The sequence below is a fragment of the Procambarus clarkii genome, chromosome 25, assembly GCF_040958095.1.
Source record: "Procambarus clarkii isolate CNS0578487 chromosome 25, FALCON_Pclarkii_2.0, whole genome shotgun sequence".
Classification (NCBI taxonomy): Eukaryota; Metazoa; Arthropoda; class Malacostraca; order Decapoda; family Cambaridae; genus Procambarus; species Procambarus clarkii.
The window spans coordinates 920,152-945,390 of NC_091174.1; the positions used below are offsets into that span (position 1 = coordinate 920,152).

Consider the following 25,239-nt stretch of genomic DNA (forward strand, 5'->3'; position numbering starts at 1 on the left):
GTTGGGTTGAATATCTCATTGTTATTATTGAGAGTGTTGTCAAGAGAGAGTTATGTACAGTTGAGTGAAGTAACCTTTAATTCCTTTGCTATTAAATAATCATTAATCCTTATGTGTGTGTAGTCCTGTGTATTATATGCACAAAATAGGTTTTGATACGTGAATGTACTCAGTGTACTGTGCAGGTGGTATTGTGCGCGCCTGAACTACGGTGGCCACCAGATGACCGCCTGATTAGTGTGTGTACTGTGTGTACTGTGGGCGGGCGACCCTGAGGGCGTCAGTGTTGCCGAGGAGACGAGGGTGACACTTGTGTCCTGCTCGCATACCTGTGTCCCAGCTGGTGACACACCCGCCACGGCCCTCCTCTGTGTTGTGGACTTGGAGGAAGCCAATATGTGCAAGACTTGTGTGGGCGGCGCGCGGGTTATCGTAGTGATGGCGGGCGGCCGGCGCCACTCTTGCCTGCTGGTGTAGTGCCTGTGGGCGTGAGTCCTCGCCCACATCACCTATCTCCTCACCTCCCACACCCCCCGTCGCCTCACCGCCCACACCACCCGTCTCCTCACCGCCCACTCTACCCGCTACCATGGCGCCCGCACCGACCATAATTGAGGACTTCGAACTGGAGGTGCTGGAGTTGGTGGAGGAGCGGAGTCGCCGCGTTAGAAAACGTAGCAATGGCGGCGGAGCGTCGAGCACCACCAAGGGCGATGTGGTGCAGGGCGACCCCAAGGCCGCCGCCCACGGTGGGCTTAGGGACATGGTGATGGAGGGGTGGGCGGCCAAAGTGGGCGTTCCGACGGGTCCCGCCCCCTCCAAGGCTGCCTTCATGAAACCTATCGATAGCACTCTGAAGCCTCAGAGACCCGCATCCATCTATGCCAAGTTGTTTGGCATCTTCAATGTGTCGACCGCCCCGAGTGGTAAGTGTTAACCCTCCGTATCTCTGCCTGTCTCCTGGCTTGGTCCACCACCACCACCTGTCTGCACCTGTCTCCTGGCTTGGTCCACCACCACCACCACCTGTCTGCACCTCTGTCTGCCTGTCTCCTGGCTTGGTCCACCACCACCACCACCTGTCTGCACCTCTGTCTGCCTGTCTCCTGGCTTGGTCCTCCACCACCACCACCACCTGTCTGCACCTCTGTCTGCCTGTCTCCTGGCTTGGTCCACCACCACCACCACCTGTCTGCACCTCTGTCTGCCTGTCTCCTGGCTTGGTCCACCACCACCACCACCTGTCTGCACCTCTGTCTGCCTGTCTCCTGGCTTGGTCCACCACCACCACCTGTCTGCACCTTTGCCTGTCTCCTGGCTTGGTCCACCACCACCACCTGTCTGCACCTCTGTCTCCTGGCTTGGTCTACCACCACCATCTGTCTGCACCTCTGCCTGTCTCCTGGCGTGGTCCACCACCACCACCTGTCTGCACCTCTGCCTGTCTCCTGGCGTGGTCCACCACCACCTGTCTGCACCTCTGCCTGTCTCCTGGCGTGGTCCACCACCACCTGTCTGCACCTCTGCCTGTCTCCTGGCGTGGTCCACCACCATGTAGCTGCAGTGTGTTCAGCACCACAATAAATAAGGTTAACGTTGAAGGAACTGACAACATTTTCAGGATCAATACCCACAACGCGGACAATATAACACACATAAACACATTCAGCTTTAACACACAATTCATAACATATGGTCAAGCTCTAGACTCCGGGTTCCGACTCCTGGAAGTCCTTGTAGAGACTCAGAATGACTGGTTAGGTGAGACATCTCCAGTTTCTCCAGAAATTTTCCAGACGTTTCTCCAGAAATCTTCAGAAATCTCCAGTTTAATGAAGACAACTACACACTCCAGGTTACTATGGACTTCAGAGATGAAATAAGAAGTATTGGCAAATACACAGCCATTGTCATCAAGTATCAGAAGATAGGCAAATGGTAGATGTTGTATAAAGCTAATTTGGAAAGGCATTTAATAAATGGGTCTGGCGTGGGTTGTTCATGACGTGAGTGTCAGAGGATAAGAAGGAAAGTAGTTTGTGAAAGTTCAGCTTCTGACAAATAGTTTACTGGTAAACTAAGCCAGGTGCCAGTATTGTGAGGAGCTCCCCCCCCCCTCACCACTCCTCCCTCCCTCACCTCACTACTCCTCCTCCCTCACCTCACCACTCCTCCTCCCTCACCTCACCACTCCTCCTCCCTCACCTCACCACTCCTCCTCCCCCCTCACCTCACTACTCCTCCCCTCCTCCCCTCACCTCACCACTCCTCCTCCCCCCTCACCTCACCACTCCTCCTCCCCCCTCACCTCACCACTCCTCCTCCCCCCTCACCTCACCACTCCTCCTCCCCCCTCACCTCACCACTCCTCCTCCCCCTCACCTCACCACTCCTCCTCCCTCACCTCACCACTCCTCCTCCTCCCTCACCTCACCACTCCTCCTCCTCCCTCACCTCACCACTCCTCCTCCTCCTCCCTCACCTCACCACTCCTCCCCCCTCACCTCACCACTCCTCCTCCCCCTCACCACCACTCCTCCTCCCTCCCCTCACCACTCCTCCTCCTCCCTCCCCTCACCACTCCTCCTCCTCCCTCACCTCACCACTCCTCCTCCCTCACCTCACCACTCCTCCTCCCTCACCTCACCACTCCTCCTCCCTCACCTCACCACTCCTCCTCCCTCACCTCACCACACCTCCCCCCTCACCTCACAACACCTCACCACTCCTCCTCCCTCACCTCACAACTCCTCCCCCCTCACCTCACCACTCCTCCTCCCCTCACCTCACCACTCCTCCTCCCCCTCACCTCACCACTCCTCCTCCCTCACCTCACCACTCCTCCTCCTCCTCCCTCACCTCACCACTCCTCCTCCTCCTCCCTCACCTCACCACTCCTCCTCCTCCTCCCTCACCTCACCACTCCTCCTCCTCCTCCCTCACCTCACCACTCCTCCCCCCTCACCTCACCACTCCTCCTCCCCCTCACCACCACTCCTCCTCCCTCCCCTCACCACTCCTCCTCCTCCCTCACCTCACCACTCCTCCTCCCTCACCTCACCTCACCAATCCTCCTCCCTCACCTCACCACTCCTCCCTCACCTCACCACTCCCCCACCTCACCTCACCTCACCTCACCTCACCTCACTCCTCCTCCCTCACCTCACCACCCCGCCTAACAATGTCAGGAGTCACCACCACCGGAGCACAATACTGTGGAGCCTCGGACCAGTAGTCCGACATTTTCCCAGAAATGCCCCAAATTATTCCTAGGATAATTCCAGTGAATGTGTTCCTTGATAATTTGATGGAATTATATTGTATTTAAAATTTGAGATAATAGCTTGTCTGGGAATTATTTTACACAGCTTCGTTGATGTTGGAATTAACACTAAATTGGCGTTACAAGTTTCTCTACTGGAGAGGTAATTATACTTCAGGGCTTGAAGCAGCTCTGACGGGGTCGGGTATTATAATTATAGACAATGTGCGCCCCTCGGCGTCCCATGTACCATGGTGGACGCCCCTCAGCGTCCCTTGTACCAAGGTGGACGCCCCTCAGCGTCCCTTGTACCAAGGTGGACGCCCCTCAGCGTCCCTTGTACCAAGGTGGACGCCCCTCAGCGTCCCTTGTACCAAGGTGGACGCCCCTCAGCGTCCCTTGTACCAAGGTGGACGCCCCTCAGTGTCCCTTGTACCAAGGTGTGGCGTGTTGTGTCTTGGTGGTAGTACTGTGGTACACAGTCATCACACCACCACCACGGTGGTACTGTGGTACACGGTCATCACACCACCACCACGGTGGTACTGTGGTACACGGTCATCACACCACCACCAACATTCGCAATGTCTTCCATTATTATTATTATTTAAGGATGCGACTAATTACTCCGCGCCTGCCAGCATGACGTCAGTAATGAAGAACTATGATATATTAACTCACTATAATGTTGGTGCTTAATGGTGGACACGAAAAAACATATTTTTTCTATGAACTAATATAACGAAATTGGGTCCATCTAATTACCCAAAGCCACAACATTGTCGCTTGGATCGTCGGCTTCCTGTGGCGTCACCTGCCCCTTAATTTTGTCTAATTTCGTCAAAAAATTATATTATTTCAGAGTCAAAATGTATGTTGTTCATGTTCTACATTTAGAACCAACATTATAGTGAGTAGATATATTATATTTCTTCATGACTTAGGTAATGCTGGGAAGCTTTGGGGTGACTTTGAGGAGATTTGGGTAATTAGTCGGACCACCGGAGTGCCTTGTTAAGGTGTGTGTGTGTGGTGAGGTTGAGCCCTATGCCTCCACCACTAATGCTGCTCTTATCCCTTGTTGCTGTTGTGGTTGTTGTTATTGTTGTTGCTGTTTTAGAGTCAGCTACTGGGAACAAAAAGTCGCAAGTAGCACGGCCTATGGTGAGCCCGTAGTGGACTTACCTGACACAGGAGCGGTGCTGTCTGCTAATGTACCTACGATCATGTCTTCTACGGAATTATCACCAGGTGTCCATGTTGCAACCCGTTCTCGCACTTGCTTACTGTCAATATTGGCTTATTTAATAAGTGCATATGTGACATACTATTGATTGTGAATATTTTAGTTTATCTTTAAAAGCTTCATAGAAAACACCGACCTTACCTAACCTTCTTAGTATGTTAAGATAAGCATCTTATTGCTTCTTAATTACAATTATTACTTAACCTATACCATTGATAGGTTATGTAATAATTGTAAATAAGAAGCAATAAGATGCTTATCTTAACATACTAAGAAGGTTAGGTGAGGTCGGTGTTTTCTATGAAGCTTTTCAAGATAAACTAAAATATTCACAATCAATTAGTATGTCACATATGCACTTATTAAATAAGCCAATATTGACTATAAGCAAGTGCGAGAACGGGTTGCATTCTGTAATGTTAATATTGTGAGCCGTGGAGGAGTCATTACTAGAGGTGTTGACCTGGACGGTGGCCCTCGTACCTCCCTCCGTGCCCAGAGGAAAGCGGCTAATGGGACTACTTACATTCATCCATTTATTGGGATCTAATTTTAATTAAATTTAATTCTTCTGATTAAATGGATAGAACCAGAGGGAGAGGGAAGGGAGGGAATTGTCAGGAGAAAGCTCCAAGCCAAAACGACTATGTAGCACTTGGAAGGGGTTAGGATAGGGATTTGGGATGGGACGGGGGAATAGGAATGGTGCCCAACCACTTGGACGGTCGGGGATTGAACGCCGACCTGCATTAAGCGAGACTATCGCTCAACCGTCCAGTCCGAGAGAGAGAGAGAGAGAGAGAGAGAGAGAGAGAGAGAGAGAGAGAGAGAGAGAGAGAGAGAGAGAGAGAGGCAGGCAGGCAGGCAGGCAGGCAAGCAAGCAAGCAAGCAGGCAAGCAGGCAGGCAGGCAGGCAGGCAGGCAAGCAAGCAGGCAAGCAGGCAAGCAGGCAGGCAGGCAGGCAGGCAGGCAGGCAGGCATGTTAGCTGCTACTACAGGTTAACCAAACCTTCACCACAGCCACCACCTTCACTTACGACATAGTTGTTAGACTCCACACACCACGGGTCGACACCGGGTGAGAGGCGGTGAAAAGTGTTGTTATATCACTGCTGGGAAGGTATAGCCACGAGTACTGGAAGATATCCCGGGCCTTAGCTCCACCGATCCCAGAACCCCCCCCCCCCTTACTATGCCCTGTACAGGGGAAGAACTGGAGTAATATTCTCTGAACACTTGACAGTGACAGCCAGTGACAGCCAAACAGTGACAACGATTGACTTGGGACAGAATACTTGACAGTTCGGGATATTAGGTCAGTAGGTCAAGGGACAGTCAGCTCACAAACACACATCGCACTTAAACAATTAACACACACAATGGGGTCGACAGTTCATACTCTATTTAATTCTTTAGACGGTTGGTCTTAACTATGGGTCCCTAGTTGAGACAAACTGAATTGATGATTTAAGTGATGGACACGAGAGCCACTTAGTTTCACGGCACATGTCGCTTGATGAGAGCGAGTTGATGAGTGGTACACCACACTCATCAACTAAGTGGTTTTACTCACCTATTTACTCACCTATTCACTAGCCACACTAGTGGCTTTAGGTATTGTATGTACTACCTCTATCTTTAAATCCAACAGAATGTTTGTACTGTAACTCAGCAACTATGTATGTACTTTTACTAAATAAATTATTATTACTATTAGGTGAGTACCTGTACACACGCTTCCACCAGGTGTGAGTACCTATACACACGCTTCCACCAGGTGTGAGTACCTGTACACACGCTTCCACCAGGTGTGAGTACCTGTACACACGCTTCCACCAGGTGTGAGTACCTGTACACACGCTTCCACCAGGTGTGAGTACCTGTACACACGCTTCCACCAGGTGTGAGTACCTGTACACACGCTTCCACCAGGTGTGAGTACCTGTACACACGCTTCCACCAGGTGTGAGTACCTGTACGCACGCTTCCACCAGGTGTGAGTACCTGTACACACGCTTCCACCAGGTGTGAGTACCTGTACGCACGCTTCCACCAGGTGTGAGTACCTGTACGCACGCTTCCACCAGGTGTGAGTACCTGTACGCACGCTTCCACCAGGTGTGAGTACCTGTACACACGCTTCCACCAGGTGTGAGTACCTGTACACACGCTTCCACCAGGTGTGAGTACCTGTACACACGCTTCCACCAGGTGTGAGTACCTGTACACACGCTTCCACCTGGTGTGAGTACCTGTACACACGCTTCCACCAGGTGTGAGTACCTGTACACACGCTTCCACCAGGTGTGAGTACCTGTACACACGCTTCCACCAGGTGTGAGTACCTGTACACACGCTTCCACCAGGTGTGAGTACCTGTACACACGCTTCCACCAGGTGTGAGTACCTGTACACACGCTTCCACCAGGTGTGAGTACCTATACACACGCTTCCACCAGGTGTGAGTACCTGTACACACGCTTCCACCAGGTGTGAGTACCTATACACACGCTTCCACCAGGTGTGAGTACCTGTACACACGCTTCCACCAGGTGTGAGTACCTGTACACACGCTTCCACCAGGTGTGAGTACCTGTACACACGCTTCCACCAGGTGTGAGTACCTGTACACACGCTTCCACCAGGTGTGAGTACCTGTACACACGCGAGGTAAAGTACACACAACCCTCACTCTACATGTACTCTGACTATGTGTACTCGTACATATACAACTATTGGCTTGTGTGACGCCCTCCAGCATCATTTGTTGTTGATTAGTCACAATCGCTTTTTTAATCTGCTTTTGTCACAAGCGGATTAGCAAGGCGGCTGACAGTAGTGTTACTGTCTAATACTGTAAACTGACAGTATTGTTGCTGTCTAATACTGTAAACTGACAGTAGTGTTACTGTCTAATACTGTAAACTGACAGTAGTGTTACTGTCTAATACTGTAAACTGACAGTAGTGTTGCTGTCTAATACTGTAAACTGACAGTATTGTTGCTGTCTAATACTGTAAACTGACAGTATTGTTGCTGTCTAATACTGTAAACTGACAGTAATGTTGCTGTCTAATACTGTAAACTGACAGTAATGTTGCTGTCTAATACTGTAAACTGACAGTAATGTTGCTGTCTAATACTGTAAACTGACAGTAATGTTGCTGTCTAATACTGTAAACTGACAGTATTGTTACTGTCTAATACTGTAAACTGACAGTATTGTTACTGTCTAATACTGTAAACTGACAGTATTGTTACTGTCTAATACTGTAAACTGACAGTATTGTTACTGTCTAATACTGTAAACTGACAGTATTGTTACTGTCTAATACTGTAGTAAACTGACAGTATTGTTATGTAGGGAAGCCGGTCGGCCGAGCGGACAGCACGCTGGACTTGTGATCCTGTGGACTCGGGTTCGATCCCGGGCGCCGGCGAGAAACAATGGGCAGAGTTTCTTTCACCCTATGTCCCTGTTACCTAGCAGTAAAATAGGTACCTGGGTGTTAATCAGCTGTCACGGTCTGCTTCCTGGGGGGTGGAGGCCTGGTCGAGGACCGGGCCGCGGGGACACTAAAGCCCCGAAATCATCTCAAGATAACCTCAAGATTGCCTACGCACTTCACCTGACTGGGATAGGAGGGTAGAAATAGCCTAAGCTACTCTATCCCTTTGAGATGTATTTGATAACCTCAATAAACGTACTTGAACCTGACTTGGCGGCTGTTCGTTCATGTGTGTGTGGGGGGTGTTGAATTGTCCTTGTCCTCGGCTAGCCTGGCAGTCACCTCGCTCAGACATGTTATACTGTTCTACTGTTCTACTGTGAACTGTTCTTTTCTTACATTATTATTATTTCACAAATCACATTATCGTGATATCAGGGAGGAAATCCACTGAAGCCTAACGAAAGTTTCATTCAATTCCCCCCCCCCCCCGGCCAACAACTTGGATCGGACGGTAGAGCGACGGTCTCGCTTCTTGCAGGTCGGCGTTCAATCCCCGACCGTCCAAGTGGTTGGGTACGATTCCTTCACTTCGTCCCATCCCAAATCCTTATCCTTGCCCCTTCCCAGTGCTATATAGTTGTAATAGCTTGGCGCTTTCCGCTGATAGTTCCCTCCCTCCCCCCCCTGCATTCTGCCTCTGTCGTCCAGTAGTACTTTAGGTTTCAGTTCTTTTGACCATGTCGTGGCGGGGTCGTCTAGAGGGCATCTGGGAACACCCAGCACATAGGTTCGAATCCTCATAACGGCTCCAGGGGATTTTCTCATTGGTTTATTATTATATTATTATTATTTATTTATTTATTTATTTATAATACGACGATAAGGTTGTAGCTGAAAGTGTGTGCACTCTCTGATACATTGATAAAACAGTTGTATTTAATACAACAGCAAATCAAATAATTAACAAAATCGTTACTTATCAGAGTTTTCAGTTACCAAGTATTGTAGAGCCTCGGTTATATCTTGATAACAAAAACAGTTGGTGAATTGATTTTACAACACTTGTGAATTGTTAACAGTTAGCCGTGAGAGGTGAATGATAAATGGAAATGTTCAGTTTGTACAAATGCAGGGGGGGGGGGGGGCCTCGCTGCTCGTTATATAGTTTACTAATCTGAACAATTGAGAACAAATCAGTTTGTTCATTCTATTGAACTACATATATCTCTAGATGGATGTGAGAATATGAAAACCCAATAATTTGAGGATAATAAATATACTGTGATGAGTATAGTATGAGGACACTGGGAGAGCTGGAGAATCTTTGGACAGTACAAAGTGTTAATACAACGTCAACCATAAACTACTATTATTGGTGGGAACATGTCAGGACATGTCTACTACATCCATCACCGGGCTGTGGTGGGTATGTGGCCCTGCGGGCCGCTCCAAGCAACAGCCTGGTGGACCAAACTCTCACAAGTCAAGCCTGGCCTCGGGCCGGGCTTGGGGAGTAGAACAACTCCCAGAACCCCCATCAAGCAGGTACATGGTCTCCAGAAGTGAGATGGAGTTAATGTCTGAATGCTCTCTCTTTTGCGTGTCTGGTCATAGAGATTCACTTACACTTCCTCTTTTTCTTTAGTGTTGATGTCCAAAGGGTTTGGTAAGGATGGGAGAGGGAGAGGGATGGGGAGGTGACACTGTGGGAGAGGATGTGGGTGTAGAGAGGAGGTGTGGAAGTTGGGTGGCGTGTCCACCATGGGCTCAGTACTTCCTGGTGAACCCCTTCATCGCTCCTCGGTGGTAGCCGCTGCTACTGACCTAGCAGGACGTACCTGTCACTGACTACGGGAAAGTGTGGTTTAGCTCACTGCTAAGCTCTAAGCCGCTTTATCTTCTCCCAGATGATCGACCGACCTCTATGTGGTGGTGGTTGTTAGTGCGTGTGGTTGTTGGGGGGGGGGGGGGGGGTTGTAAGAGCGTGTGGTTGTTGGGGGGGGGGTTGTAAGAGCGTGTGGTTGTTGGGGGGGGGGGGGTGGTGGTGTTGCACTCGTCCAGTGGCCACAATATCCACCAGTAACGTTAAATCAGCGTTGATTAAACACCGTTCGTGCATAGCGTGATATCACGCACTGTTCGTTCTTTATGCGTATTCCAACACCTGTAAATATAATTGATATTAACACGAGCGTGGCAGATTTTGAAAGAAAAATTTAAAACATGCCCATGAACTTAGCTCCAGATCCAGATTCATGGAATTCAATATTTATAAAGAAATGCAAGGTGCCAGTAGCACAGGCACTCAGTATAGTGTGGAGGAAGAGCTTGGACACGGGGGAGATACCAGATGCACTTAAAGTAGCAGACATAGCCCCTCTACACAAGGGAGGGAGCAAAGCATTGGCAAAGAATTATAGACCAGTTTGCACTAACGTCCCACATAATAAAAGTATTTGAGAGAGTGATCAGGAGTCAGTTCACTAGTTTCATGGAGACCAATGACCTTCACAACCCAGGCCAACATGGATTTAGAGCAGGAAGATCATGCCTCTCACAGCTACTTGACCACTACGACAAAATCACTGAAGCATTAGAAAAACAAACAGAATGCAGATGTGGTATACACAGACTTCGCAAAGGCATTCGATAAATGTGACCATGGAGTGATTGCACACAAAATGAGGTCAATGGGAATAACCGGTAAAGTAGGACGCTGGATACTCAGTTTTCTGTCAAACAGAACACAAAGAGTAACGGTCAACCATATAAAATCTAGTCCAAGCGCAGTTAAAAGCTCTGTACCTCAAGGTACAGTCCTTGCACCGCTGCTTTTCCTTATTCTCATATCAAATATAGACTCAAATACAAGTCACAGCTTCGTATCATCTTTGCAGATGACACAAAAATCAGCATGAAAATTACCTCTGCTAAAGACATTGAAAAACTTCAAGCAGATATTAATAAAGTTTTCGAATGGGCAACAGACAATAACATGATGTTTAACAGTGATAAATTCCAGGTACTCAGGTACGGTAAAAATGAGGACCTTAAACATAATACAGGGTACAAAACACAATCAAATTTGCCCATAGTAGGAAAGCAACATGTAAAGGATTTGGGAATAATGATGTCCGACGACCTAACGTTTAGGGAGCATAACCAAGCAAATATTGCGTCAGCCAGAAAAATGATAGGATGGATTACGAGATCTTACAAATCCAGGGATCCCATCACAATGGTTGTACTCTTCAAGTCACTTGTAGTATCCCGTCTTGAGTACTGCTGAGTACTCACCTTCCCCTTCAGAACAGGAAAGATTGCTGAAATAGAGGGAATACAGAGAACATATACGGCACGCAATAAAGCACCAAAATTATTTGGATCGTCTCAAAGCTCTCCAAATGTACTCACTAGAAAGAAGACGAGTGAAAGATATTAAATCATTTTCTCCAAGGAGTGCCCGACCAACCGGGCTGTGGTGGGTCAAGCCTGGCCTCGGGGCGGGCTTGGGGAGTAGAACAACTCCCAGAACCCCATCAACCAGGTATCAACCAGGCCGCACTTGTCCCCCCCCCTTCCCAAGGTCGCACTTGCCCCCCGCCCCCCCTAGGCCACAAGTACAGTGAAGTCACAGCACCGTCAGTCTTCAAGCTATTGACGTCACAGGAGTACCTTCATCACTCCCCCCCCCCCCTCCAGTATAGTAGTTATTTCACTCCCTCCCTCCCCCCCTCCCTCCCCCCCTCCCCCTGTTATAGCTTTTGCTGTTATAGATCCGCTACACACTCTCGTATCCCAGTGCCTGACCTGTCCTCGTATCCCAGCGCCTGACCTGTCACGGTATCCCAGTGTCTGACCTGTCCTCGTATCCCAGCCCCTGACCTGTCCTCGTATCCCAGCCCCTGACCTGTCCTCGTATCCCAGCCCCTAACCTGTCCTCGTATCCCAGCCCCTGACCTGTCCTCGTATCCCAGCCCCTGACCTGTCCTCGTATCCCAGCCCCTGACCTGTCCTCGTATCCCAGCCCCTGACCTGTCCTCGTATCCCAGCCCCTGACCTGTCCTCGTATCCCAGCCCCTAACCTGTCCTCGTATCCCAGCCCCTGACCTGTCACGGTATCCCAGTGCCTGACCTGTCCTCGTATCCCAGCGCCTGACCTGTCCTCGTATCCCAGCCCCTGACCTGTCACGGTATCCCAGTGCCTGACCTGTCACGGTATCCCAGTGCCTGACCTGTCACGGTATCCCAGTGCCTGACCTGTCCCCGTATCCCAGTGCTTGACCTGTCCCCGTATCCCAGTGCTTGACCTGTCCTCGTATCCCAGCCCTTGACCTGTCCTCGTATCCCAGCCCCTGACCTGTCACGGTATCCCAGTGCCTGACCTGTCCTCGTATCCCAGTGCCTGACCTGTCCTCGTATCCCAGCGCCTGACCTGTCCTCGTATCCCAGCGCCTGACCTGTCACGGTATCCCAGTGCCTGACCTGTCCTCGTATCCCAGCCCCTGACCTGTCCTCGTATCCCAGCCCCTGACCTGTCCTCGTATCCCAGCCCTTGACCTGTCCTCGTATCCCAGCCCCTGACCTGTCCTCGTATCCCAGCCCCTGACCTGTCCTCGTATCCCAGCGCCTGACCTGTCCTCGTATCCCAGCGCCTGACCTGTCCTCGTATCCCAGTGCCTGACCTGTCCTCGTATCCCAGTGCCTGACCTGTCCTCGTTTCCAAGTGCCTGTCCTGTCCTCGTATCCCAGTGCTTGACCTGTCCTCGTATCCCAGTGCCTGACCTGTCCTCGTATCCCAGTGCCTGACTTGTCCTCGTATCCCAGCCCCTGACCTGTCCTCGTATCCCAGCCCCTGACCTGTCCTCGTATCCCAGTGCCTGACCTGACCTCGTATCCCAGCCCCTGACCTGTCCTCGTATCCCAGTGCCTGACCTGTCCCAGTATCCCAGTGCCTGATCTGTCCTCGTATCCCAGCGCCTGACCTGTCCTAGTATCCTAGCGACTGACCTGTCCTAGTATCCCAGCGCCTGACCTGTCCTCGTATCCCAGTGCCTGACCTGTCCTCGTATCCCAGTGCCAGACCTGTCCTCGTATCCCAGTGCCTGACCTGTTCTCGTATCCCAGTGCCTGATCTGTCCTCGTATCCCAGCGCCTGACCTCTCCCAGTATCCCAGCGCCTGACCTGTCCTCGTATCCCAGTGCCTGACCTGTCCTCGTATCCCAGTGCCTGATCTGTCCTCGTATCCCAGCGCCTGACCTGTCCCAGTATCCCAGCGCCTGACCTGTCCTCGTATCCCAGCGCCTGACCTGTCCTCGTATCCCAGCGCCTGACCTGTCCTCGTATCCCAGCGCCTGACCTGTCCTCGTATCCCAGCGCCTGACCTGTCCTCGTATCCCAGCGCCTGACCTGTCCTCGTATCCCAGTGCCTGATCTGTCCTCGTATCCCAGTGCCTGATCTGTCCTCGTATCCCAGCGCCTGACCTGTCCCAGTATCCCAGCGCCTGACCTGTCCTCGTATCCCAGCGCCTGACCTGTCCTCGTATCCCAGTGCCTGACCTGTCCTCGTATCCCAGTGCCTGACCTGTCCTCGTATCCCAGCGCCTGATCTGTCCTCGTATCCCAGCGCCTGACCTGTCCCAGTATCCCAGCGCCTGACCTGTCCCAGTATCCCAGCGCCTGACCTGTCCTCGTATCCCAGCGCCTGATCTGTCCTCGTATCCCAGCGCCTGATCTGTCCTCGTATCCCAGCGCCTGATCTGTCCTCGTATCCCAGCGCCTGATCTGTCCTCGTATCCCAGCGCCTGATCTGTCCTCGTATCCCAGCGCCTGATCTGTCCTCGTATCCCAGCGCCTGATCTGTCCTCGTATCCCAGCGCCTGACCTGTCCTCGTATCCCAGCGCCTGACCTGTCCTCGTATCCCAGCGCCTGACCTGTCCTCGTATCCCAGCGCCTGACCTGTCCTCGTATCCCAGTGCCTGACCTGTCCTCGTATCCCAGTGCCTGACCTGTCCTCGTATCCCAGTGCCTGACCTGTCCTCGTATCCCAGCCCCTGACCTGTCCTCGTATCCCAGCCCCTGACCTGTCCTCGTATCCCAGTGCCTGACCTGTCCTCGTATCCCAGTGCCTGACCTGTCCTCGTATCTCAGTGCCTGACCTGTCCTCGTATCCCAGTGCCTGACCTGTCCTCGTATCCCAGTGCCTGACCTGTCCTCGTATCCCAGTGCCTGACCTGTCCTCGAATCCCAGTGCCTGACCTGTCCCAGTATCCCAGTGCCTGACCTGTCCCAGTATCCCAGTGCCTGACCTCTCTACCATATGTTACATAGTCATTCTGGCTTAGCACTTACTCCTGATAATTATTCTGCTGTAATAATTACTCTACAGTCGTTACCGAGCCTAATGGCCTGGCTTATCCGCTGATTGTGTCGGATTAACTAATTTGTTGCTGTTGCAGCCCACAACAGCCTGGTTGATCAGCCGTCCACGTGGCCTCAGGCGTTCAATAAACCAGATTTAAATTGGGTCTAACTGGTTGGGGTTCAGTTCACATGTAAAGGTTAATTTGTTAGTTTCTGGGAAACGTTCCTATGGACTCCTGGTGCACAGTAGTGGGTGGTGCACAGTAGTGGCTGGTGCACAGTAGTGGGTGGTGAGGCTTGGTGCACAGTGGTGGGTGGTGAGGCTTGGTGCACAGTAGTGGGTGGTGAGGCTTGGTGCACAGTGGTGGGTGTTGAGGCTTGGTGCACAGTAGTGGGTGGTGAGGCGTGGTGCACAGTAGTGGGTGGTGCACAGTAGTGGGTGGTGCACAGTAGTGGGTGGTGCACAGTAGTGGGTGGTGCACAGTAGTGGGTGGTGAGGCTTGGTGCACAGTGGTGGGTGGTGAGGCTTGGTGCACAGTAGTGGATGGTGTACAGTAGTAGGTGGTGAGGCGTGGTGCACAGTAGTGGGGGGTGCACAGTATTGGGTGGTGATGTTTGGTGCACAGTAGTGGGTGGTGAGGCTTGGTGCACAGTAGTGGGTGGTGAGGCTTGGTGCACAGTAGTGGGTGGTGAGGCTTGGTGCACAGTAGTGGGTGGTGAGGCTTGGTGCACAGTAGTGGGTGGTGAGGCTTGGTGCACATTAGTGGGTGGTGAGGCTTGGTGCACAGTAGTGGGTGGTGCACAGTAGTGGGTGGTGAGGCTTGGTGCACAGTAGTGGGTGGTGCAAAGTAGTAGGTGGTAAGGCTTGGTGCACAGTAGTGGGTACTGCACAGTAGTGGGTGGTGAGGCTTGGTGCACAGTAGTGGGTAGTGCACAGTAGTGGGTGGTGAGGCTTGGTGCACAGTAGTGGGTAGTGCACAGTAGTGGGTGGTGAGGCTTGTTGCACAGTAGTGGGTGGTGCACAGTAGTGGGTGGTGAGGCTTGTTGCACAGTAGTGGGTGGTGCACAGTAGTGGGTGGTGAGGCTTGGTGCACAGTAGTGGGTAGTGCACAGTAGTGGGTGGTGAGGCTTGGTGCACAGTAGTGGGTAGTGCACAGTAGTGGGTGGTGAGGCTTGGTGCACAGTAGTGGGTGGTGAGGCATGGTGCACAGTAGTGGGTAGTGCACAGTAGTGGCTGGTGAGGCTTGGTGCACAGTAGTGGGTAGTGCACAGTAGTGGGTGGTGAGGCTTGGTGCACAGTAGTGGGTGGTACGATGTGACACAGTAGTGGGTGGTATGGTGTGACACACAGTAGTGGGTGGTACTGTGTGACACAGTAGTGGGTGGTACGGTGTGACACAGTAGTGGGTGGTACGGTGTGACACAGTAGTGGGTGGTACGGTGTGACACAGTAGTGGGTGGTACGGTGTGACACAGTAGTGGGTGGTACTGTGTGACACAGTAGTGGGTGGTACGGTGTGACACAGTAGTGGGTGGTACGGTGTGAGACACAGTAGTGGGTGGTACGGTGTGAGACACAGTAGTGGGTGGTACGGTGTGAGACACAGTAGTGGGTGGTAACGGAGTGACACAGTAGTGGGTGGTACGGTGTGACACAGTAGCGGGTGGTACGGTGTGACAGTAGTACGTGGTACGGTGTGACACACAGTAGTGGGTGGTACGGTGTGACACAGTAGTGGGTGGTACGGTGTGACACAGTAGTGGGTGGTACGGTGTGACACAGTAGTGGGTGGTACGGTGTGACACAGTAGTGGGTAGTACGGTGTGACACACAGTAGTGGGGTGGTACGGTGTAACACACAGTAGTGGGGTGGTATGGTGTGGCACACAGTAGTGGGTGGTACGCTATGACACACAGTAGTGGGTGGTACGGTGTGACACACAGTAGTGGGTGGTACGGTGTGACACACAGTGGGTGGTACGGTGTGACACACAGTAGTGGGTGGTACGGTGTGACACAGTAGTGGGTGGTACGGTGTGGCCTACAGTAGTGGGTGGTACGGTGTGGCACACAGTAGTGGGTGGTACGGTGTGGCACACAGTAGTGAGTGGTACGGTGTGGCACACAGTAGTGGGTGGTACGGTGTGACACAGTAGTGGGTGGTACGGTGTGACACAGTGACACAATAGTGGGTGGTACGGTGTGACACAATAGTGGGTGGTACGGTGTGACACAATAGTGGGTGGTACGGTGTGACACAGTAGTGGGTGGTACGGTGTGACACAGTAGTGGGTGGTACGGTGTGACACAGTATTGGGTGGTACGGTGTGACACACAGTAGTGGGTGGTACGGTGTGACACACAGTAGTGGGTGGTACGGTGTGACACACAGTAGTGGGTGGTACGGTGTGACACACATTAGTGGGTGGTACGGTGTGGCACACGGTAGTGGGTGGTACGGTGTGACACACGGTAGTGGGTGGTACGGTGTGACACACAGTAGTGGGTGGTACGGTGTGACACACAGTAGTGGGTGGTACGGTGTGACACACAGTAGTGGGTGGTACGGTGTGACACACAGTAGTGGGTGGTACGGTGTGACACACAGTAGTGGGTGGTACGGTGTGACACACAGTAGTGGGTGGTACGGTGTGACACACAGTAGTGGGTGGTACGGTGCGACACACAGTAGTGGGTGGTACGGTGTGACACACAGTAGTGGGTGGTACGGTGTGACACACAGTAGTGGGTGGTACGGTGTGACACAGTAGTGGGTGGTACGGTGTGACACACAGTAGTGGGTGGTACGGTGTGACACACAGTAGTGGGTGGTACGGTGTGACACACAGTAGTGGGTGGTACGGTGTGACACAGTAGTGGGTGGTACGGTGTGACACACAGTAGTGGGGTGGTACGGTGTAACACACAGTAGTGGGGTGGTATGGTGTGGCACACAGTAGTGGGTGGTACGCTATGACACACAGTAGTGGGTGGTACGGTGTGACACACAGTAGTGGGTGGTACGGTGTGACACACAGTAGTGGGTGGTACGGTGTGACACAGTAGTGGGTGGTACGGTGTGACACACAGTAGTGGGGTGGTACGGTGTAACACACAGTAGTGGGGTGGTATGGTGTGGCACACAGTAGTGGGTGGTACGCTATGACACACAGTAGTGGGTGGTACGGTGTGACACACAGTAGTGGGTGGTACGGTGTGACACACAGTAGTGGGTGGTACGGTGTGACACACAGTGGGTGGTACGGTGTGACACACAGTAGTGGGTGGTACGGTGTGACACAGTAGTGGGTGGTACGGTGTGGCCTACAGTAGTGGGTGGTACGGTGAGGCACACAGTAGTGGGTGGTACGGTGTGGCACACAGTAGTGGGTGGTACGGTGTGGCACACAGTAGTGGGTGGTACGGTGTGACACAGTTGTGGGTGGTACGGTGTGACACAGTGACACAATAGTGGGTGGTACGGTGTGACACAATAGTGGGTGGTACGGTGTGACACAGTAGTGGGTGGTACGGTGTGACACAGTAGTGGGTGGTACGGTGTGACACAGTAGTGGGTGGTACGGTGTGACAGTAGTGGGTGGTACGGTGTGACACAGTAGTGGGTGGTACGGTGTGACACACAGTAGTGGGTGGTACGGTGTGACACACAGTAGTGGGTGGTACGGTGTGACACACAGTAGTGGGTGGTACGGTGTGGCACACGGTAGTGGGTGGTACGGTATGACACACGGTAGTGGGTGGTACGGTGTGACACACGGTAGTGGGTGGTACGGTGTGACACACAGTAGTGGGTGGTACGGTGTGACACACAGTAGTGGGTGGTACGGTGTGACACACAGTAGTGGGTGGTACGGTGTGACACACAGTAGTGGGTGGTACGGTGTGACACAGTAGTGGGTGGTACGGTGTGACAGACAGTAGTGGGTGGTACGGTGTGACAGTAGTGGGTGGTACGGTGACACAGTTGTGGGTGGAGCGTGGAGGGGGGGCGGAGACAGTCACGCCATGAACCACTTCCAGTAACCAAAGTTTGGATATTTGGTTAAGATTGATCATGTTATATATCTTTTGGGGAAAAAACATTTTCGTCGCGTTTCTTCACACGGTGTGGGGGTGTCCACAGTTCCTTCACATGGTGTGGGGGTGTGCACAGTTCCTTCACACGGTGTGGGGGTGTGCACAGTTCCTTCACACGGTGTGGGGGTGTGCACAAATTACCTCTGCTGAAGACATTGAAAAACTACAAGCAGATGTCAACAAAGTTTTTGATTGGGCAGCAGAAAATAACATGATGTTTAACAGTGATAAATTTCAGGTACTCAGGTACGGCAAAACTGAGGATCCGAAACATAATACAGGGTACAAAACACAATCGAATCTGCCCATAGTAGAAAAACAGCATGTAAAGGATTTAGGAATAATGATGTCCGACGACCTAACGTTTAGGGAGCATAACCAAGCAAATATCGCGTCAGCCAGAAAAATGATCGGATGGATTACGAGAACTTTCAAATCCAGGGATCCCATCACAATGGTTGTACTCTTCAAGTCACTTGTGCTGTCCCGTCTCGAGTACTGCTCAGTACTCACTTCCCCCCTTCAGAGCAGGAGAGATTGCTGAAATAGAGGGAATACAGAGAACATATACGGCACGCATAGACGCGATAAAACACCTAAATTATTGGGATCGTCTCAAAGCTCTCCAAATGTACTCACTAGAAAGGAGACGAGAGAGATACCAAATAATATACACATGGAAAATACTGGAGGGTCAGGTCCCAAATCTACACAGTAAAATAACAACGTACTGGAGTGAACGGTATGGAAGAAAATGCAGAATAGAACCAGTGAAGAGCAGAGGTGCCATAGGCACAATCAGAGAGCACTGTATAAACATCAGAGGTCCGCGGTTGTTCAACGTCCTCCCAGCGAGCATAAGAAATATTGCCGGAACAACCGTGGACATCTTCAAGAGAAAACTGGACGATTTTCTAAGAGAAGTTCCGGATCAGCCGGGCTGTGGTGGGTACGTGGCCCTGCGGGCCGCTCCAAGCAACAGCCTGGTGGACCAAACTCTCACAAGTCGAGCCTGGCCTCGGGCCGGGCTTGGGGAGTAGAAGAACTCCCAGAACCCCATCAACCAGGTATCAACCTTCACACGGTGTGGGGGTGTGCACAGTTCCTTCACATGGTGTGGGGGTGTGCACAGTTCCTTCACACGGTGTGGGGGTGTGCACAGTTCCTTCACACGGTGTGGGGGTGTGCACAGTTCCTTCACACGGTGTGGGGGTGTGCACAGTTCCTTCACACGGTGTGGGGGTGTGCACAGTTCCTTCACACGGTGTGGGGATGTGCACAGTTCCTTCACACGGTGTGGGGGTGTGCACAGTTCCTTCACACGGTGTGGGGGTGTGCAAAGTTCCTTCACACGGTGTGGGGGTGTGCACAGTTCCTTTACATGGTGTGGGGGTGTGCACAGTTCCTTCACATGGTGTGGGGGTGTGCACAGTTCCTTCACACGGTGTGGGGGTGTGCACAGTTCCGTCACATGGTGTGGCAGTGTGCACAGTTCCTTCACATGGTGTGGCAGTGTGCACAGTTCCTTCACATGGTGTGGCGGTGTGCACAGTTCCTTCACATGGTGTGGGGGTGTGCACAGTTCCTTCACAAGGTGTGGGGGTGTGCACAGTTCCTTCACATGGTGTGGCAGTGTGCACAGTTCCTTCACATGGTGTGGCGGTGTGCACAGTTCCTTCACATGGTGTGGCAGTGTGCACAGTTCCTTCACATGGTGTGGCGGTGTGCACAGTTCCTTCACATGGTGGCAGTGTGCACAGTTCCTTCACATGGTGTGGCAGTGTGCACAGTTCCTTCACATGGTGTGGGGGTGTGCACAGTTCCTTCACACGGTGTGGGGGTGTGCACAGTTCCTTCACATGGTGTGGCAGTGTGCACAGTTCCTTCACATGGTGTGGGGGTGTGCACAGTTCCTTCACAAGGTGTGGGGGTGTGCACAGTTCCTTCACAAGGTGTGGGGGTGTGCACAGTTCCTTCACATGGTGTGGCGGTGTGCACAGTTCCTTCACATGGTGGCAGTGTGCACAGTTCCTTCACATGGTGTGGCAGTGTGCACAGTTCCTTCACATGGTGTGGCGGTGTGCACAGTTCCTTCACATGGTGTGGCGGTGTGCACAGTTCCTTCACACGGTGTGGGGGTGTGCACAGTTCCTTCACAAGGTGTGGTGGTGTGCACAGTACCTTCACATGGTGTGGGGGTGTGCACAGTTCCTTCACATGGTGTGGGGGTGTGCACAGTTCCTTTACATGGTGTGGGGGTGTGCACAGTTCCTTTACATGGTGTGGGGGTGTACACAGTTCCTTCACATGGTGTGGGGGTGTGCACAGTTCCTTCACATGGTGTGGCGGTGTGCACAGTTCCTTCACATGGTGTGGCAGTGTGCACAGTTCCTTCACGTGGTGTGGCGGTGTGTACAGTTCCTTCACATGGTGTGGCGGTGTGCACAGTTCCTTCACACGGTGTGGGGGGTGTGCACAGTTCCTTCACAAGGTGTGGCGGTGTGCACAGTACCTTCACATGGTGTGGGGGTGTGCACAGTTCCTTCACATGGTGTGGGGGTGTGCACAGTTCCTTCACATGGTGTGGGGGTGTGCACAGTTCCTTCACATGGTGTGGCGGTGTGCACAGTTCCTTCACATGGTGTGGGGGTGTGCACAGTTCCTTCACATGGTGTGGGGGTGTGCACAGTTCCTTCACATGGTGTGGGGGTGTGCACAGTTCCTTCACATGGTGTGGCAGTGTGCACAGTTCCTTCACACGGTGTGGCAGTGTGCACAGTTCCTTCACACGGTGTGCACAGTTCCTTCACACGGTGTGCACAGTTCCTTCACAAGGTGTGGGGGTGTGCACAGTTCCTTCACATGGTGTGGGGGTGTGTTCAGTTCCTTCACAAGGTGTGGCGGTGTGCACAGTTCCACCACAAGGTGTGGCAGTGTGCACAGGTCCACCACATGGTGTGGCGGTGTGCACAGGTCCACCACATGGTGTGGCGGTGTGCACAGGTCCACCACAAGGTGTGGCGGTGTGTACAGGTCCACCACAAGGTGTGGCGGTGTGCACAGGTCCACCACAAGGTGTGGCAGTGTGCACAGGTCCACCACATGGTGTGGCGGTGTGCACAGGTCCACCACCAGGTGTGGCGGCGTGCACAGCCCCACCATAAGGTGTGGCAGTGTGCACAGGTCCACCACAAGGTGTGGCAGTGTGCACAGGTCCACCACATAGTGTGGCAGTGTGCACAGGTCCACCACACGGTGTGGCGGTGTGCACAGGTCCACCACAAGGTGTGGCGGTGTGCACAGGTCCACCACAAGGTGTGGCGGTGTGCACAGTTCCTTCACACGGTGTGGCAGTGTGCACAGGTCCACCACCAGGTGTGGCGGCGTGCACAGCCCCACCACAAGGTGTGGCAGTGTGCACAGGTCCACCACATGGTGTGGCAGTGTGCACAGGTCCACCACAAGGTGTGGCAGTGTGCACAGGTCCACCACATAGTGTGGCAGTGCGCACAGGTCCACCACATAGTGTGGCAGTGCGCACAGGTCCACCACATAGTGTGGCAGTGTGCAACATTCAACACAACAACATTCAGGGAATTTAGTGGTTTTTGATGTTTATTTAATATAGTCAGGTGTTGGAAGTGTAATGTGTCGTGATGGCTAAGGCAAGGCTGGGAGCATAGAGCTCTAATGCTGGGTGAGAGCGTAGAGCTCTAATGCTGGGTGAGAGCGTAGAGCTCTAATGCTGGGTGAGAGCGTAGAGCTCTAATGCTGGGTGAGAGCGTAGAGCTCTAATGCTGGGTGAGAGCGTAGAGCTCTAATGCTGGGTGAGAGCGTAGAGCTCTAATGCTGGGTGAGAGCGTAGAGCTCTAATGCTGGGTGAGAGCCTAGAGCTCTAATGCTGGGTGAGAGCGTAGAGCTCTAATGCTGGGTGAGAGCGTAGAGCTCTAATGCTGGGTGAGAGCGTAGAGCTCTAATGCTGGGTGAGAGCGTAGAGCTCTAATGCTGGGTGAGAGCGTAGAGCTCTAATGCTGGGTGAGAGCGTAGAGCTCTAATGCTGGGTGAGAGCGTAGAGCTCTAATGCTGGGTGAGAGCGTAGAGCTCTAATGCTGGGTGAGAGCGTAGAGCTCTAATGATGGGTGAGAGCCTAGAGCTCTAATGCTGGGTGAGAGCCGTTCACTCGTGTGTGGCGGGAATCTGGCTGTCTGCTCGTTGGCGAGGCTGTAGCGTCTTGTGAGAGCAGGAACTACATTCGTCGAGTGTTGTAATCTTGCTGGTGAATGTCGACGTGTTGAAGATGATCCCAAGTATATAGAGCGTCCGTCACGGAGCCGCTACTGGAGTACACTGCCCACGACCCGTTCTTCTTATTGTTTTAGATTCAGCCACTCGAACAAAAAGTTCCAAGTAGCACGGGCTATGGTGAGCCCGTAGTGGACTTAGCTGACGCAGGAGCGGGGCTGTAAATGTGAGCGTCCCGTTGTTGTTGTTATAGAGTCAGCTATTCGGAACAAGTTCCAAGAAGCACGGGCTGTGGTGAGCCCGTAACTTACCTGGCACAGGAGCGAGGTAAGTAGCACGGGCTATGGTGAGCCCGTAACTTACCTGGCACAGGAGCGAGGTAAGTAGCACGGGCTATGGTGAGCCCGTAGTGGACTTACCTGGCACAGGAGCGAGGTAAGCAGCACGGGCTATGGTGAGCCCGTAGTGGACTTACCTGGCACAGGAGCGAGGTAAGCAGCACGGGCTATGGTGAGCCCGTAGTGGACTTACCTGGCACAGGAGCGAGGTAAGTAGCACGGGCTATGGTGAGCCCGTAGTGGACTTACCTGGCACAGGAGCGAGGTAAGTAGCACGGGCTATGGTGAGCCCGTAGTGGACTTACCTGGCACAGGAGCGAGGTAAGTAGCACGGGCTATGGTGAGCCCGTAGTGGACTTACCTGGCACAGGAGGGGTGTGTGAGCGTCCCGTTCTTGAGGGCTTATATTCCACACTTCTCCTGACTGGCCAAGTTGACCATCATCTTGCTGGTTACCTTTGGGCTGTCTTGGGTGATCCCCAGAACCCTTGGCAGGAATGACCAATTAGTGCACGTAGGATTAGTATAGGACGTCTTGGAGTGTGGCATTCGTAGGGATAAGTTATGTGGAATTAACAGCGGCATCTAATTCCCTGCAATGGAACTTCTGATAACTTTGGAGCAACTATATTGCTCTTAGATGCTACAGTGGTAATAGAATAGGTTATCTTGAGGTGATTTCGGGGCGTAGCGTCCCCGCGGCCCGGTCCTCGACCAGGCCTCCATCCCCAGAAAGCAGCCCGTAGCAGCTGTCTAACTCCCAGGTACCTATTTACTGCTAGGTAACAGGGGCATCAGGGATGAAAGAAACATTTTGCCCATTTGTCTCCGCCTCCACCGGGGATCGAACCCGGAACCTCAGGACTACGAATCCGAAGCGCTGTCCACCCAGCTGTCAGGCGCCCGGTTAGGTAGAGTGGATTACCATCCGTCTCGGATCTAGAAGGCTTTCTTGAAGTACTACTGCTTTCAGACTGCTTACAGACACTCCAAGGGTAAACCAGCTCCAGGCCAGCTATGTTCCTTGGCTAACTCATCAGTTCTACTATCATGCATGCGGAAGCTATCATGAGGGAAAATGGACTCTTACCGTCATTAATAATTTTGTTATATCTGTGTAATGGCTTCAGACACAAACACGTTCAACAACACTTAGAAACTGAGTGTAATTAAGGACAAGGAATCACCTGGTGCCAATGTTGGCGCCAATTACACATTTGAGTGCAACAAGTACGGCTAATAGTTGAGTTTGACGAGACAAGTGCCAGTTGTGGTTACGGAATCTCCATCACTATATGAGTGCAGAGTTTTTCTGGCGCTGTAGAGTGAGGCACCAAATTATGTGGGGTGTAGGGAATGGTGGCGTGGTGTGGCACCAAGCAGTGTGGCACCAAGTGGGGTGTGGCACCAAGTGGGGTGTGGCACCAAGTGGGGTGTGGCACCAAGTGGGGTGTGGCACCAAGTGGGGTGTGGCACCAAGTGGGGTGTGGCGCAAGATGAGGGTGGGAGCTCAACACCAGGTAGGGTGGCGCCAGGTGTGACCCGCCCGACACACCTGGACACCCAACCTGGTAGTCGACCAGTGAAAGCTATACAATACACGTGTACCAGTACACAGTACACGTGTACCAGTACACAGTACACGTGTACCAGTACACAAGTCCTTCTTCGTGGAATTAAACTAAATTAGTCATCTCTATCGAACAGTTTTCCCATTGTTAAATAAAAGTCAAATTGTTTACTAGATGTCTCAGCAACAATGAAAAATATATAGGCACTCTACTAATAATATGGCTTAAGAATAATTTGAATTCCATTATAAAAAATAGAATACGAGAGCACAGGCAGAGCTCGACTTGGATTCCATCCGTTGGTGTGAATGTTGTTATTTATAGTCATATATTATGAGCGAGGGTTCCTGGTACACTCTCACATGTTGGTAGCAACGCTGAATGGTTGGTACACCCCCGGGCGTGCTGGAGCCACGAGACCTCAAAGAGAGCTCCAGGGGCTCTAGGAACTCTCCAGGAGAGCTCCAGGGGCTCCAGGAACTCTCCAGGGGCTCCAGGAACTCTCCAGGGGCTCCAGGAACTCTCCAGGCGCTCCAGGAACTCTCCAGGGGCTCTCCAGGGGCTCCAGGAACTCTCCAGGGGCTCCAGGAACTCTCCAGGGGCTCCAGGAACTCTCCAGGGGCTCCAGGAACTCTCCAGGGGCTCCAGGAACTCTCCAGGGGCTC

At 52.4% G+C, this 25,239-nt stretch overlaps 1 protein-coding gene across 3 annotated transcripts in view; it reads left to right on the forward strand.

Annotated features, from left to right (window-relative positions):
• The first annotated feature begins 279 nt into the window (after positions 1–279).
• The window catches only part of ATP8B (ATPase phospholipid transporting 8B), a 405,277-nt gene continuing 380,317 nt past the window's right edge, over positions 280–25,239 (forward strand). For 2 of the 3 annotated variants that reach the window (XM_069331131.1, XM_069331133.1), the window contains exon 1: positions 575–926. In XM_069331131.1, coding sequence (XP_069187232.1) covers positions 590–926 — 337 coding nt within the window. In that variant the 5' untranslated portion in view covers positions 575–589. Of the gene's footprint in view, positions 927–25,239 lie in introns of all 3 variants that reach the window. The other variant, XM_069331137.1, reaches the window with a different exon arrangement.